Source organism: Kuraishia capsulata, genomic scaffold (genome assembly GCF_000576695.1).
Source record: "Kuraishia capsulata CBS 1993 genomic scaffold, Kuraishia_capsulata_scaffold_4, whole genome shotgun sequence".
NCBI lineage: Eukaryota > Fungi > Ascomycota > Pichiomycetes > Pichiales > Pichiaceae > Kuraishia > Kuraishia capsulata.
In genome coordinates, this window is record NW_019172953.1 from 1,521,257 (window position 1) to 1,533,848 (window position 12,592).

The 12,592-nt window shown below is 45.6% G+C and overlaps 7 protein-coding genes across 7 annotated transcripts; 1 reads left to right on the plus strand and 6 right to left on the minus strand.

Moving 5' to 3' along the window:
• Positions 1–283: 283 nt before the first annotated feature.
• Positions 284–2,722, minus strand: KUCA_T00003929001 (uncharacterized protein; the record flags this gene model as incomplete). The annotated part of the gene is made up of 1 exon (XM_022602393.1): positions 284–2,722. One exon carries the CDS (start codon positions 2,720–2,722, stop codon positions 284–286), a length of 2,439 nt encoding a protein of 812 aa, XP_022459941.1.
• A 397-nt stretch (positions 2,723–3,119) lies between these two features.
• Positions 3,120–4,262, minus strand: KUCA_T00003930001 (uncharacterized protein; the record flags this gene model as incomplete). The annotated part of the gene is made up of 1 exon (XM_022602394.1): positions 3,120–4,262. The coding sequence occupies one exon, from the start codon at positions 4,260–4,262 to the stop codon at positions 3,120–3,122; it is 1,143 nt and encodes a 380-aa protein (XP_022459942.1).
• Positions 4,263–5,243: 981 nt separating this feature from the next.
• KUCA_T00003931001 (uncharacterized protein) lies at positions 5,244–5,552 on the minus strand (the record flags this gene model as incomplete). Its single annotated transcript, XM_022602395.1, has 1 exon — positions 5,244–5,552. The coding sequence occupies one exon, from the start codon at positions 5,550–5,552 to the stop codon at positions 5,244–5,246; it is 309 nt and encodes a 102-aa protein (XP_022459943.1).
• Positions 5,553–5,844: 292 nt separating this feature from the next.
• On the minus strand, positions 5,845–7,375 carry KUCA_T00003932001 (uncharacterized protein; the record flags this gene model as incomplete). Its single annotated transcript, XM_022602397.1, has 2 exons — positions 5,845–7,047; positions 7,103–7,375. 2 exons carry the CDS (start codon positions 7,373–7,375, stop codon positions 5,845–5,847), a joined length of 1,476 nt encoding a protein of 491 aa, XP_022459944.1.
• A 315-nt stretch (positions 7,376–7,690) lies between these two features.
• On the minus strand, positions 7,691–8,560 carry KUCA_T00003933001 (uncharacterized protein; the record flags this gene model as incomplete). Its single annotated transcript, XM_022602398.1, has 1 exon — positions 7,691–8,560. One exon carries the CDS (start codon positions 8,558–8,560, stop codon positions 7,691–7,693), a length of 870 nt encoding a protein of 289 aa, XP_022459945.1.
• A 573-nt stretch (positions 8,561–9,133) lies between these two features.
• KUCA_T00003934001 (uncharacterized protein) lies at positions 9,134–9,783 on the plus strand (the record flags this gene model as incomplete). The annotated part of the gene is made up of 2 exons (XM_022602399.1): positions 9,134–9,226; positions 9,289–9,783. 2 exons carry the CDS (start codon positions 9,134–9,136, stop codon positions 9,781–9,783), a joined length of 588 nt encoding a protein of 195 aa, XP_022459946.1.
• A 316-nt stretch (positions 9,784–10,099) lies between these two features.
• On the minus strand, positions 10,100–12,430 carry KUCA_T00003935001 (uncharacterized protein; the record flags this gene model as incomplete). Its single annotated transcript, XM_022602400.1, has 1 exon — positions 10,100–12,430. One exon carries the CDS (start codon positions 12,428–12,430, stop codon positions 10,100–10,102), a length of 2,331 nt encoding a protein of 776 aa, XP_022459947.1.
• Positions 12,431–12,592: the final 162 nt, after the last annotated feature.

The window sequence follows — 12,592 nt, forward strand, 5'->3', positions numbered from 1 at the left end:
AATGCTCTCAACACTTCACTTCGTCACCTTGAAACTGGGTGTTGATATTTTCTCGAACGAGTGTGTTGTTGACTCCACGCTGCGTACACAACCAGAGGTTTAGGGCTACAAACACGTCCCAAGAAAGCGAATCTTTTTTGAGGTCTGATGCAAGTTATAAAGGCAATAAATATGGAGAGCGGCTATAGTGTCTGATAATAGCCAATATTGGAGGTGGCAATGATTCGAGCAAAACAGGCAAGAAAATCATGGACGGAGAACACTGATGACGTCTTTCTCATCTCTATTGAAGACGGTCCATGATCAGCTTGTAATTGTTGAACATCTCGTTCAGCTCCGAAACAGACAACTCTGTGAACTCTTTGTTCTCAAACCTGTTCAGCTGTTTCAGATCCGGCTCCAGCTTCACTATTGCCGAGGAAAGATCACCGGTGGAAACAGAGGCCGTATCCGCGTCGGAGGCTCGTATCTCGCGGCCTGGGTCGCTCAACATACTGTTCCCACGGGATCTTGTCTTGGTGGTTTTCTCTATAGCATTCTCTATGGTTCCAAATAAACTGCTTCTGTGTACGGAATTCAAAGTGGGTGCACTGCTGTTGGAAGCAGGCTGACCACCACCGAAGATAGAGCTAGACATAAAACTAGCAGTTCTGCTTCTAGATCTGGAATTGCCCTGTCTGTTTGGTGAAACAGTTTCGAAGAGCGGTGCTGATGTTTCTAGATTGTTGCTGAGAGAAGTTGAGGATGAGGAAGCGCTCAAAGGTCTGAAGTTCTTCATCACCCCATTCACACTGCTGGTGATCTTGTTGAAGGCCGTGAAACGATCGCCATTGGCAGGAGAAAGCGGGATGGTGGAAAAAGTGGTAGGTTCTGATTTCTCAGGAAGTATCGCGATTGGTGGGGGTCTCACTGTGTTGCTTCCGGTGGAGTTAAGCGAGTGGTTCCCACCACTGTTGACTGTCGAAGTGGTAGAAATGGACGAAGTAGGCGTGATTTTCTGATCATGAGTTTGCTCTTGCTTTGCATTGTTCTCGCCGATGGACGATACATGCATTGACTGCAAGCTCTCTTCGATCTGGGACTTGGTTTCCTCGCTGATCTCGTTCGGGTCATGGTGAGCACTGACAGCAGTCCACGAGGGCAATTCTGTAGACGAAAATCTGCCCAAGATACTGCGGAAACTGGAGTCAACCGCTGTGCTGATAGTACGCAGACCCTGGTCAGCATTGTAGAGAGAGAAGTCAGCAGGTCCGTTGAGAAGAGAAAACCTGGAGGAATTGGCTGGCACGGTTGTAGCATTCTCCTCGCTAACGTTGCTGAATGAGCTCTTTCTCGATCCACTATTGCTCGACTGTTTAGAAGGGCGCCTTGATCTGGTGTGCTGTGATGTGGGGGTTGGGCTTACAGAGGCAGCCTCAAACGAGATTGGTTTGGCCAAAAGTTCCAGAATCTCAGCGTGTCTCTGTATTCTCTGGTCATCGTCAAGCAAAACTGCTTCTGGGTCCAATTCATCCAGAATATCAGATGTGACTTCCAGGGATAAATTTTCGGCTGTGCAACTTCCCAAGTACATGATACTGGCCTCCAAGTTGGTCAACACATACAGAAGCTCGCCTCTCTCATTGCTGCTGCCATCATCGTGTTCATCCAGAAGACCAGTCTCGAAAAATACCTCATTCTTGAATCGTTTGATGAACTGTAACTGTTGATATATATCAATTTTGTGCAACTCTCGAAGGTTCATGATACAGAAGATCAGCACGGGAAGGTACAGGTCTGTGTTCATGTGCAATTGTTTCGACGAAGACGAAGATGCGGAAGAAGAAGCTTCAGAATCTGCTTGAATCGCCTTCACAACCTCGCTGATCTCCTCGTGGACCCTGTAGAGGCATCTCAACTTGCAAATGGGTGAGGTTTCCACGGCCATAGTGACGAATTGGGGAATCACAGCCTCGTCCAGCTTGCAAATAAAAAATTCCTCCTCAACCGGCAACTCTATATCCAAGCTTTTCAAAGACACGTTCATTTTGAACAAGATACCCAACTTCTTATTCAACATCTCGTTGATCTGTAGCTCAGCCAAATCAGTGGGCAATCCAGATTTGGGTACCAAAATCGAGTCGTAGAATCTTTTGCAAGCCAGTTTTTCTATCAATAAGTTGTAATGATGAATCTTAACACTGTTGAGCTTTTCCTGGGACTTTTTCATTGCAATCTCATTTGGATCCAACAGAGGTATGGATGACACTCTGCTTCGTCTCTTCGTGAGCTTCAATTCAGGAAGACCTCCCTTCACAAATCTGACACTTTTTTCGTTGAAATCAAGATAGAATTTTTGAAAAAGGTTTGCTATGTCGTACATTGACAAGGGCTTGGTGAATCTGGGTTCCTTTAGGAACTTGGCAAAGTTATCCAATTCACGTTGTAGCTGAGGCGGCAAGGTGTCATCCAATTTTGGTGCTTCTTGAATCGTATTTTCTCCAGCAATAGTAGCAGGCTCCTCTGTTGGCAATATGGCATCTTTGGCCATTGTGTTAGAATCATCTTTAGCACCCGGAACAACGGGTTCTGCCGGCTTAGCCAGCTGGGGTGCCACCGTTGATATTTGGTGAATTTCAGTAGCTTCCGCTTCCGGTTCGTATGAAGAAAAATACGAGTTCTTCAAAGCCGTCTCTGAAGACCAGACCTCGTGATTTGGGTTTGTGGGCGGAGTGTGAAACATCGCGGGTGGTATCCTCCTTCAAGAAGCAGCCCTTTGACGGGGTTAAGCGTAGGCACTAAATGTCGGGCCAGTACCGGGAAAGAAGCCAGCTCTTAAAAGTTCAAGTGGCTTGTATCAGATTCCAGAGACTCGGATAACTTCTCTTTTGCCTTGAAAAACTCTTGTTGCTATTGGGTCACAGTATAACGGCGGCTCAGGCAGGCACAATTCTGTTACACAATGATTTATATTTTGTCGTGTGATAACATATTTGGTCACGTGTTGTGCGATAAAGAAAGCCTTCAAGTCTTATCTATAGCGATCATAGGGAAACATCTATTGCTGTTGGTCGATCATTTATAAAGCAGGGATGTATGTTTGTTTTTGCTCTCATATAAGGGTTGGGTGACCATTATTCCTATGTGTTTTTTGGCTTCTCTTTTAGCAAAGTCTTGAAGTTTTCAAGACCATGTACCAAGTCTTCTTTAGTGTTGCCAAAGCCAATCCTGAAGTAACCAGGATACCCAAAGGTTTCACCTGGAACAATCAGAGTGTTGTACTTTTTAATAAGCTCTAATGAGAAATCCATACTGCTTGCGGTGGTTTCAGCCCGAATGAAAGCTGTTGTTCCAGCTTTGGGAAGAACACAAGTTATTTGACCCTTAGTTTCATCCAGGAACTTTTGAAGAATTTGCAAATTTGTTAGTAGCAACTCGTAATTTCTCTTCAGAATTGACTTCTTGTGCTTCAGAGCGTAACATGCTATTATGTCGTCAACACAGGAAACCGAGATGGTGTTGAAATCTCTCCTCGAAAGGCACTCTTCTATGGCTTCTCGAGACTTTGAAACCACCCATCCCAACCGAATTCCAGCCAGAGCATATGCCTTGGACATCGAGCCTGTAGATATGCCCTTGTCATAGATTTCCACTATAGATGGCGGAATATCTGAATCTGGAATCGAGTGGAACAATGGTCGATAGACCTCATCTGATAGGACGTAGGCATCCGTTTTCCGAGCAATCTCAACTATCGCATTCATAGTTTCCGTAGGAATGAGAGAGCCCGTAGGGTTGTTGGGATTATTTATCACGATCATTTTAGTGTTTTTTTGAGATAACTGATCCAACTTGTCCACGTTGGGAATGTAGTTTTCATCAGCGCTCAACTTCAAAAGCGATACTTCTGCTCCAAACATTTTGGGAACAGAGCTCAATTGCTCGTAAGCTGGATCCACCACTATCACATGGTCACCCGGTCCAACAAGGGCATAGAGCGTCAGAAAGTTGGCTCCAATAGCACCGTTGGTGATAACAACGTCCTCTCTCCCAATGCCCTGATAGCTGCCAGCAACCAGATCCCGCAATCGGTCTGATCCCTTGATCCAGGTGTAAGCCAGTTTTTGTTCAACAATCTCATGCAACGGGAAAGGTTCGCCGCACAAGATTTCTAGCTCCTTGATGGAAAGTGAAGAGCAACAGGTCTCGCCCAGGTTGTATTCGATACCTGTCTCATGGGCATCCATAAACTGCTCGAGAACGAACGGATTTTGTTTGACCATTTTAAGCAACGGAGAAGGAAACTCGTTGAAGTAGTTTTTTAATTCTGAACAGACTCAGCTATATATGTACAGGCAAGCTGTACTGAAGCTACATTCGGTACTTCCATGCATGGTCGCCATCGGCTTCCGTTTTGAGATGAGGTCCATGACATCCATTCCCACCAAGCCAAATTTCAATGCTTACAGATGTTACTGGAATATTCTATGGGTATTAGTTATATCCATTGGCATGTTTGATTGTAACCGGCTCTCACTATGCAATTTGGAAGTTCCAAACCACAGTGCCACAGGTCTGCCTTCTGTTGCGCTCTAAAAAGCCCAGTCATTCGATTTTGGTTCAGATCGTAGAGATCAGAACAGCATTGATACAGTCTAGTGGGAAAACACCAAGCTTGGTATTCAACTGCAACAGTAGATTAACTTATGCTAAAACCTCCGATTTCTGCACTTTTTTAATTTTGCCAGTTAAATCGACGAAACCATGAGTGTTGACAGAATGACTCAAACAGGCCTGAGGGGCAGATCATCACCCCACACTTTGGCCAACAGGCAGTAACTGAAACTCGACCATTCCAGCGAGAAATTCAGCAATAGCAAACTCCTGGCTGATTTTTTGTTGATTTATTGTCAGCTGATAGCCAACAAATATTTATCAAAGCCAACAAATCTGTGTAATCCAATCACATTCCATCGGTTTCTGGTGGGAACCGATTGCTTTTTCATGGCTGCTACAAGCAAAGCAAGAATCGTAAGTTATGATATTTGTGGGTTTTGGTTAATTAATAAAATACTGGAACAAGGCAGATTCTCTCCGGATAATCTCTAAGGTCCCAGACCAAAGAAACATTATCTCGTAGAACCAAAACTCTCTCATTCCAGCTAAAACGGCTCAAAAGGCCTGTATTGCTCTATCTTCATGGAAGATCACAAACCGCAGTCAGTCAAGACAACAGTTACATGAGAGCTTCATCTAATGCATCATTAATAGTCATTTTCATCAACATTGTCGTCATCAGACGCCGCTGGGGCGCTGCTTTGGTTTTGGGCGTTCGAGAATCTTCTCTCAAGCTGGGAGTGGTTTGAACCTCTTCTCTCCCTCTTGAAGACTGGAGGAATCTCACCTGAGTCGATGAGATCGTCGATCTCAGATCCGACGGTTCCCCAGTTGTTCTTACCAGCCCCACCTTTCTTGATTCCGTTAGGAGCGGCATCGATATGGCCGTTGTGGGTGAAGTAGCGGGCAGTCTCCTCGGAGGAGTGGTGGTTGTTCCATTTGTTGGTTCTTGCCATGATTGTAACTTGGTGTGAGATTGAGTTGATAAAATGTAAAAGAAGCTAGTTCTTTGCAGAATCCAGAGAAGAACAGTTGTCCAAATCAAGGCCCCCTACCCCGGATATTTATACCCGCGAGGTCGTGCACACTACCCATTTTTGGATGAGGTCATTACCACATCACATCATCCGGTCAGGACCCCGCGCCTTCTAGAAAGATGACTCTTAATTTCATTTGGCCTTTTGCGCATTCCGAAGAAGATTTACGGAATAATGCACCTTTGTTCCGAAACTCAATATCTGTTGTGGCTTATACAAATAGTATGTCTTTGAGTTCGTCGATTCCAAATAGCCGGACGAAATCAACTACCTGTTTCGTTTCATCGGGGTTACACTTGGAGAGGCTCAATCCTGGTTGAACGAATGGGTTCCGCTGACAATCCTCGATGTTTTCCAAAGCTTTGGAATCTATCAGCTCTTTGATTTGCCATAAGGGAGTTAGCCCGGGACAGACTCGTGGTAGCACGTCACTCGAGTACACTTCACTCACCACCTTCTGGTCAAAGAGATTGAATTCATTCTCTTCAAAATAGTCTTCCAAGCCGTTGATCTCGCCCAAAGTTTCGAGAACGCGCAGTGCGTCTTTGTATGCCACGCCATTCGTACTGTATATGGTCTCGGCGATATCATAATACTTGGCTTCATGAGATGCAGTTGACGGCTTCATCGGTAGCTCTCTGGAGGGAATCTCCTTCTCGGGGCTGAAAAAAACGCACAATCGCCCATCATCTATCAGATGGTTTACCTTTGCCAATTCCACCCATTGGCTACTGCATTGGTCCCAGATTTCACCTCCAAACTTGCCCTTATACTTCATCTTGACACAGTCTGCTATGTAATAGCCCATCATATACCACTGTTTTCCACATCTTTGGGTGAAGAGCGCTTCCCTCAGAGCACTGAGGGTTCCCAGGCCTAACGATGCATATGCCGGATCCCATATGAAGTATACTGACGATACGCTATTTGGAAGCAGATCTAACACTGCCACTGCAACCAGCTGATCGTCGATATAGTAACATTCGTGAATTGCGCCCTTCATCTTCCGTAATTGGTCAATATTTCCTCCTTTTCTCCAATTGTTCAGAGCGACGTAATCGATGTTCTCGGTTCTAAAGGGAGCTTTGCACAAGAATCTTGTAAACGACTTGGTACTGAGATCCGATTCTTTATCTTTGTGGACCTGAATTTGGTATTTGCAATACAATTTGAACTTTTCCTCGGAGAAATCTGCAGGCTCGATGATTGTGTGGAACCTGGAAGCGGAACATTCTGATTCAGCCTCAATTAGTCCGTCCAGACTAAAAGGCCGATTATGTTTAGTAGCAATCTCAGTTCCTAAGACGCGTTTCGTAAACCTGTTAACAGTATGTCTGTGATCTTTGTTCAGCTTTATCCTATCCAGATTGGTTCTGATGGGGTACATGCGACAACAACCTCTCAGTGCATCCATCTGGTGGTGTAACTGGTTAGTACGGGTTTCAACACATCATAGTAATCACACTCACCTTGTACAAAAAGGTCCCACTTCGCCTATACCCGAGATTCAAGAATCTTTCGTATCTCTCACAAGATATGACCGAAATTGGAACTCCAATGGTAACAGATCGGGGATAATCCACAGAGATCAATCTGGATCGGTGTGATCTGAACGACTCCAGAGAGAACCCGTACTTTTTGTCAGGTTTAGATCCATGACAGTACCCGCAATCGGTATGCGCATACACGACTGGATTCTGAAAAATGAACAAGTCTTCCCTACTTGCAAAATGGAGTGACATGGCTGGTAATGGCTATATCAATGGTTAGTAAAGAAGAAGGCCTGGACCATCAAGCTGCTGTGTAAGTGCTTTTATCACGTGACCCAAAAGGTGACGCTTGAAGGTGTAAAAATAGTGAACATTTAAAATACCTTGGTTGAAATTAAATAACTGTTAGTGGAAATCTGGTAATATCCGCGAACAGCCTGCTATTCAACGATATCTGAACCAACTAAGTAGCCCAGACCTATTAAGCGTCTACTGAAACTGAAACATATGGCTTATCAACTTTTCAAGGCGTTCCGTATATACTTCGAACTAAACCCTCACAAGTCCTCATTCCTTAACAATACTCTTCATGCTGTCACTGGCATCATCTGCCCTCTTCGATTCCGGCTTCGGCGTCACCTTAATGGCGCGCGAAACCTGTACTTCGTCTTCTTCATCGTCGTCATCGTCATCGTCGTAGATCTCCACGTCTACCTCCTCGTCATGGGGAAGCTCGAACTCACAGGCATCGTACTCAGCGATTTCTTCAACAGTCTGGGGCGTGCTTCTCAGCCAAGCCATTCGGGGACCGGAGGGGGCCAGCGGGCTTATCTTGAAACCGTACAGCTTCAGCTCGTAAACGCGATTCCTGCTCTGCTGGCATTGCTCTTCAATCTCAGGATACATCTTCACGAAAACTCCAGCAAAACTGGTGCCAAAAAAGGCACCGTCAATGTTCAAATACCGCGACGACGTCGGAACATATATGTCACAGCAACGTGGACAATACAATCTCACTGTCTCTATTCCGGCCTGGTCGTATCTCCCCACAGGTATCAGGTGCATTCCCTCACAGTAGAACCGCGAACACACGCCAAACTGCTTCTGTTCGTATTTCTCGGCCATCGCCTGTAGGCCTTGTTTAGTCAGGATGTACCTCGCGTGTATCAATCCGTACAGCAACTCTGCAGCATGCTCCACAAGCGGAAGATTCTGCTGCCTGATGGGAGTTTCGGGCTCCAAGTCCAAGATGGTGTCAAGGGCCTCTCTGAAGAACGGAACTGATGAGTTCAGCCCTGTAAGATTGAAGTCGTCCTCGATAAACTCCGGGTCAACCTCGACGAACCAGTCTCTGCCGAACATCGAACAATATTGCGATATCCACGTATCCAGCTCCTCGCTGGAATCGGAGTTTATCGTCTCTGCCATGTTGCTCATTCGGTGTGTGTATGAGAACAATCAATCGGATATTGGTACAAGTCGCTGTGTCGTGCTAGCTGATGGAAGCAAGACCAAAATCAAAATCAAAACCAAAACCAAAACCAAAATAGGTCAGAATAGTTGCTCCCTCGTATCTGCTGCAATCACAAAGTCTAAGATCCTGCTTAGATTTGCTGTGTTTGGTTGCTTAGATGGTAGTCTTATCAGCGGGTTCGGATGTGTGATCACTCTCTCTTGGCGGTGTTCCCCCAGTTCTACGCCAATATAAAGGGCGTTTTGCGGTCAACTAACAAGAGCTCTCGATGGCTGAAATTAGGCCACTCTGTGATTATCAAAAGCTCCTCAAAAAAGATATATGGTGGATGAGTTGAATACAGCAAGCCCCTTGGTGGTTCGGTGACACCGCCTTCGTCCAGGTGTGTGTTTTTTTGCAGGGTCGTGCAGGTGTAAGAAGATAGATAGACGATGACAATGGATGATTTCTAGTTGTGGTTTGGCAAGACTTTGGTACATTTTGGGTACATTTTGGGTGTGACTTGATTATATTTCAGGCTATATTTGATCTCTATTATGGAGTCCTGGAGTTTACTCGTGTTTATTACACTCTTTCTGTTATTCCAGAAGGTTTTCAACTGGATAGGCCAAGATAGGGTCAAGCAGGCAGTGAGTATCAATCGTAACAAGATACAGTTTCCTTGTTCGTCACTAATAGTTTTTCGAATTAGGCATGGATTGGATATCAACAAGTATCTGCTGAAGCTGAAATCAAACATTTGCATGCTGTTCGCAAAGAGCTGAGACAGATCTATGTGGAGAGGTCGGCCATCAGCGCACAGGATCAGTATGCCAAGTGGACCAAGTTGAATCGCAGATTTGATAAGCTCGAGAAGGAAAAGAACGATTTAGAGTTGTCTTTGGGTGTTAAAAGAGAGGCATTCAATGCTAAAGTGGCTGTGGCCATCAAGCTGGTCACTACGCTTCCATTGTATGCCGTGAGGTTCTTTTTTGCCAGAAGGGTGCTATTCTCTATTCCCGACAAGGTGTTGCCAAGACCTGTGGAGTTTCTGATGTCGTTTCCACTGTTGCCCAGAGGATCTGTTGGACCCATCGTTTGGGTTTTTGCTTCTAGCAGGGTGTCAGGATTGGTGTTTTCTGCGGTGCGGTTTCTGGTGACAAGTCCAAGAGTGACCATTCCTTTGAAACCTACGCCTGCAAAATAACTGGTTAAATAAGGGCTGAAGCATCATGTTCACGAAGGAGTGCTCAGTCTTTGATTTGGTGGATATTGGGGGTGCTTGGTATAGATTAACGTACATTGTCAAGCTGGGCTATAGGGCTCGCCGCTTAACATTGCCAGTTCGGCCTTTTTGAGTGAAGATTCTGATTCAACACTCTGATTCAACACCTGTGTTCCGCATTGCTGGATGGCATTTGCATCTCGTCGTCCTACCGTCTCTCACCCACCTACTAAATAAATAATGCAATGAGTTAGACGCTAAACCCAGTAACGATAAAACAATAGTACAAAAATTGTCATTAGTAAAGTCCCGTGGCTTTCCCCCAATTTAGCACATCAGACATATTGTCAAAATCACTAAAACTGACCATGATGTGAGGCATGGACCCTCTGGCAACAGCTCCTCCTTTGAATATTGGCTTGGAAGATTTTCCAAACCGTTTTTTACGTGGATCAAGACATTTGTGGATATAAATCATGGACTGGTAGGCTTCGATTTCCTCAGAATTGAGGTCCAGGTCGCAGTCTTCGGCAGCTTCAATTCCCACGCTCGAGGAGCAAAGCTTCTTGCGGATATGGTTGACTGGTTCCAAGTCTTTTGCGTTGATAAGCTTGTCAGCAACATAATGGAGCCATAGAATATTTGTTGTGGGACATTTGGCAGACCAATTGATGGTGTCATCCGAGTTGTCGGAAACAGTAGCTAGCGACCTGTTTGATTGGGAATGACGCAGTCCATGAAGCGTGACGTTATTTTGTGGGGTATTGGTCAGTGGGGATGATGATGCAGCAAGGGAAGTCGAGGCCGAGGCCGCTTTGGAAACGTGTTGTCTCATGAATCGGTAGACATCAAATTGATAGTCCTTGGTACCTTTAAAGAAGCTGGGACTGTCAAGTCCAGTGAAGACTATTCTTCCTGAAATTTTGGCCCTGGAAAGAGTATAGTCGATCAACGAAACCTGAATATCAGACTGTTTACTCTGGGGATCGAGAGATAGCTGAGCAAATTCCTCGACGGTTGAGTAGTTCTTTCTCTTTTTCACCAGGATATTCCCCAAATGCAGATCACGATGCTCAAAATCAAACTTGTCCTCGGCTTCTTTGAGAGCTTTGGCAACTTCCCAGAAGATTTCAGAGGCCTGCCTCCAAGACCTCACGCGATAGTTTTCAAGACTCTCACCACCATATTCCTGAACTATCACCAGATATCTCTGGGAGTCGGGATAAGTGTCAGGTCTCTGACTGACAGTACCATGTTTCTCGGCATATTTGTCCCATAAAGAGATCAATTTACCCGGAAACTTGCCATTGACAACTTTGGCAGCTTTTAAAGTGACATATCCAAAAAGTGGTGAAACCGACATGGTAATGGAAAGTTCCTGGATTAGGTCCTGGATTGGTGGTTGTTCGAACTCTTCCTGGCCAAATGGAATTATCTTCCACACATTCAACGGTTTGCGGGTTTTTCGAGACTTTTCCACGTAAACCTCGCTGTAACCTGCCTCGGCTAGTTTTTCGTAAAATGTTTTAGGATTGACCTTGGATTTGTAAAAGTCCACGAACGGCATAGTCTCTTTCTGAGAGCACAGTCTCAGAAGCAGATTGGACTGTAAATGCTCCAACTTGGAGACTGGAACCGAGACAATTTCCTGCGAACCTTCTCCTGGAATGTAGGAAGAAATGGAAAGTAACGAGGAGGAATTGCGAAGTTTGTTCATGAGCTTATCCTTGGAAGCCTGTTGGGGAACAGGCCGTGAGATCATCGTCTTTTCCAATCTTGGAGTTGTTGGAGAGGAGCTTGAGGATTCAGTAGAGGCCTTCGCAGAGCTCAGAGAAAGAAGAGATTTTCTCATAGAAATTGACTTTGGAATGTGTAACCTTGAGGAGGATGAACTTGACGAAATCGACTCGTTATCTTCTGCTGTAGAGGCCATTCCAGAAGCAGATCTCAGTTTGAACATGCTAGAACGGATCGATAGCGACTCTTTGATACGCGACAAACCACTGTGACGACGCGACGGTTCCTGTGATGAGTCCAGTTCGGTCCGTGAAGCTTTTCTTCTCGGTTTGGCAGGTGATGGCGAATCGCCAAAGTCCATAGGTTTGAGATGTCTTTTCTCAGAGGATGCTATGGGAGTTGTAGATTTGGTCGAAGCCTTGGTAGTTTCCTCAGGAACACCTGGTGACTCCAGAGACCCTCTGGTATTGCCCCGGCGTTTGCTTTGGACGTCTTCGCCTGCTGTGGAGATCCTATTGGCCACCTTCTGTGCCAGGGACTTGAAGCTGCTCGACGATCTAGTAGACGTGGTAGACGCCAAAGAAGTGATGGATAATCTGTGTTTGTTCTTAGTCGCTGCGTTGGCTTTGGACGTTTCATGGATGATGCTGACATTGGGAGACCGTGCCTGGAGCGGTTCTGGCGCCATTGACTTCCTGGGGCTTGCCCTACCGTATGCGCCAGAATGCTCTGAAGACCCCGCAGGATCTGCGTAGATGGCAAAATCGGCGACCGAAGAACGATTCACTCCCTTGCGAATTTCCGCGTATGTCTCGGGCAAATTCTCGCCGTTGAGCAGCAATCCATGGCGTTTCTTTCCGGCGTCTAAGTTCCGTCCTTTTGTTTGGAGCATGGTGACCTTAGGTGTGGCGTCTAGCGCGTACAACCTATACCTTTCCTTGAAGAGATATTTAGCTACCAGCGCTGACAAAATACGATTGAAAATTGGGGAATTTGTGAGAAAGGGCTCGGAATAAATACCAGGTACACTGCCTGTAAAGCGCACTAACCGCCC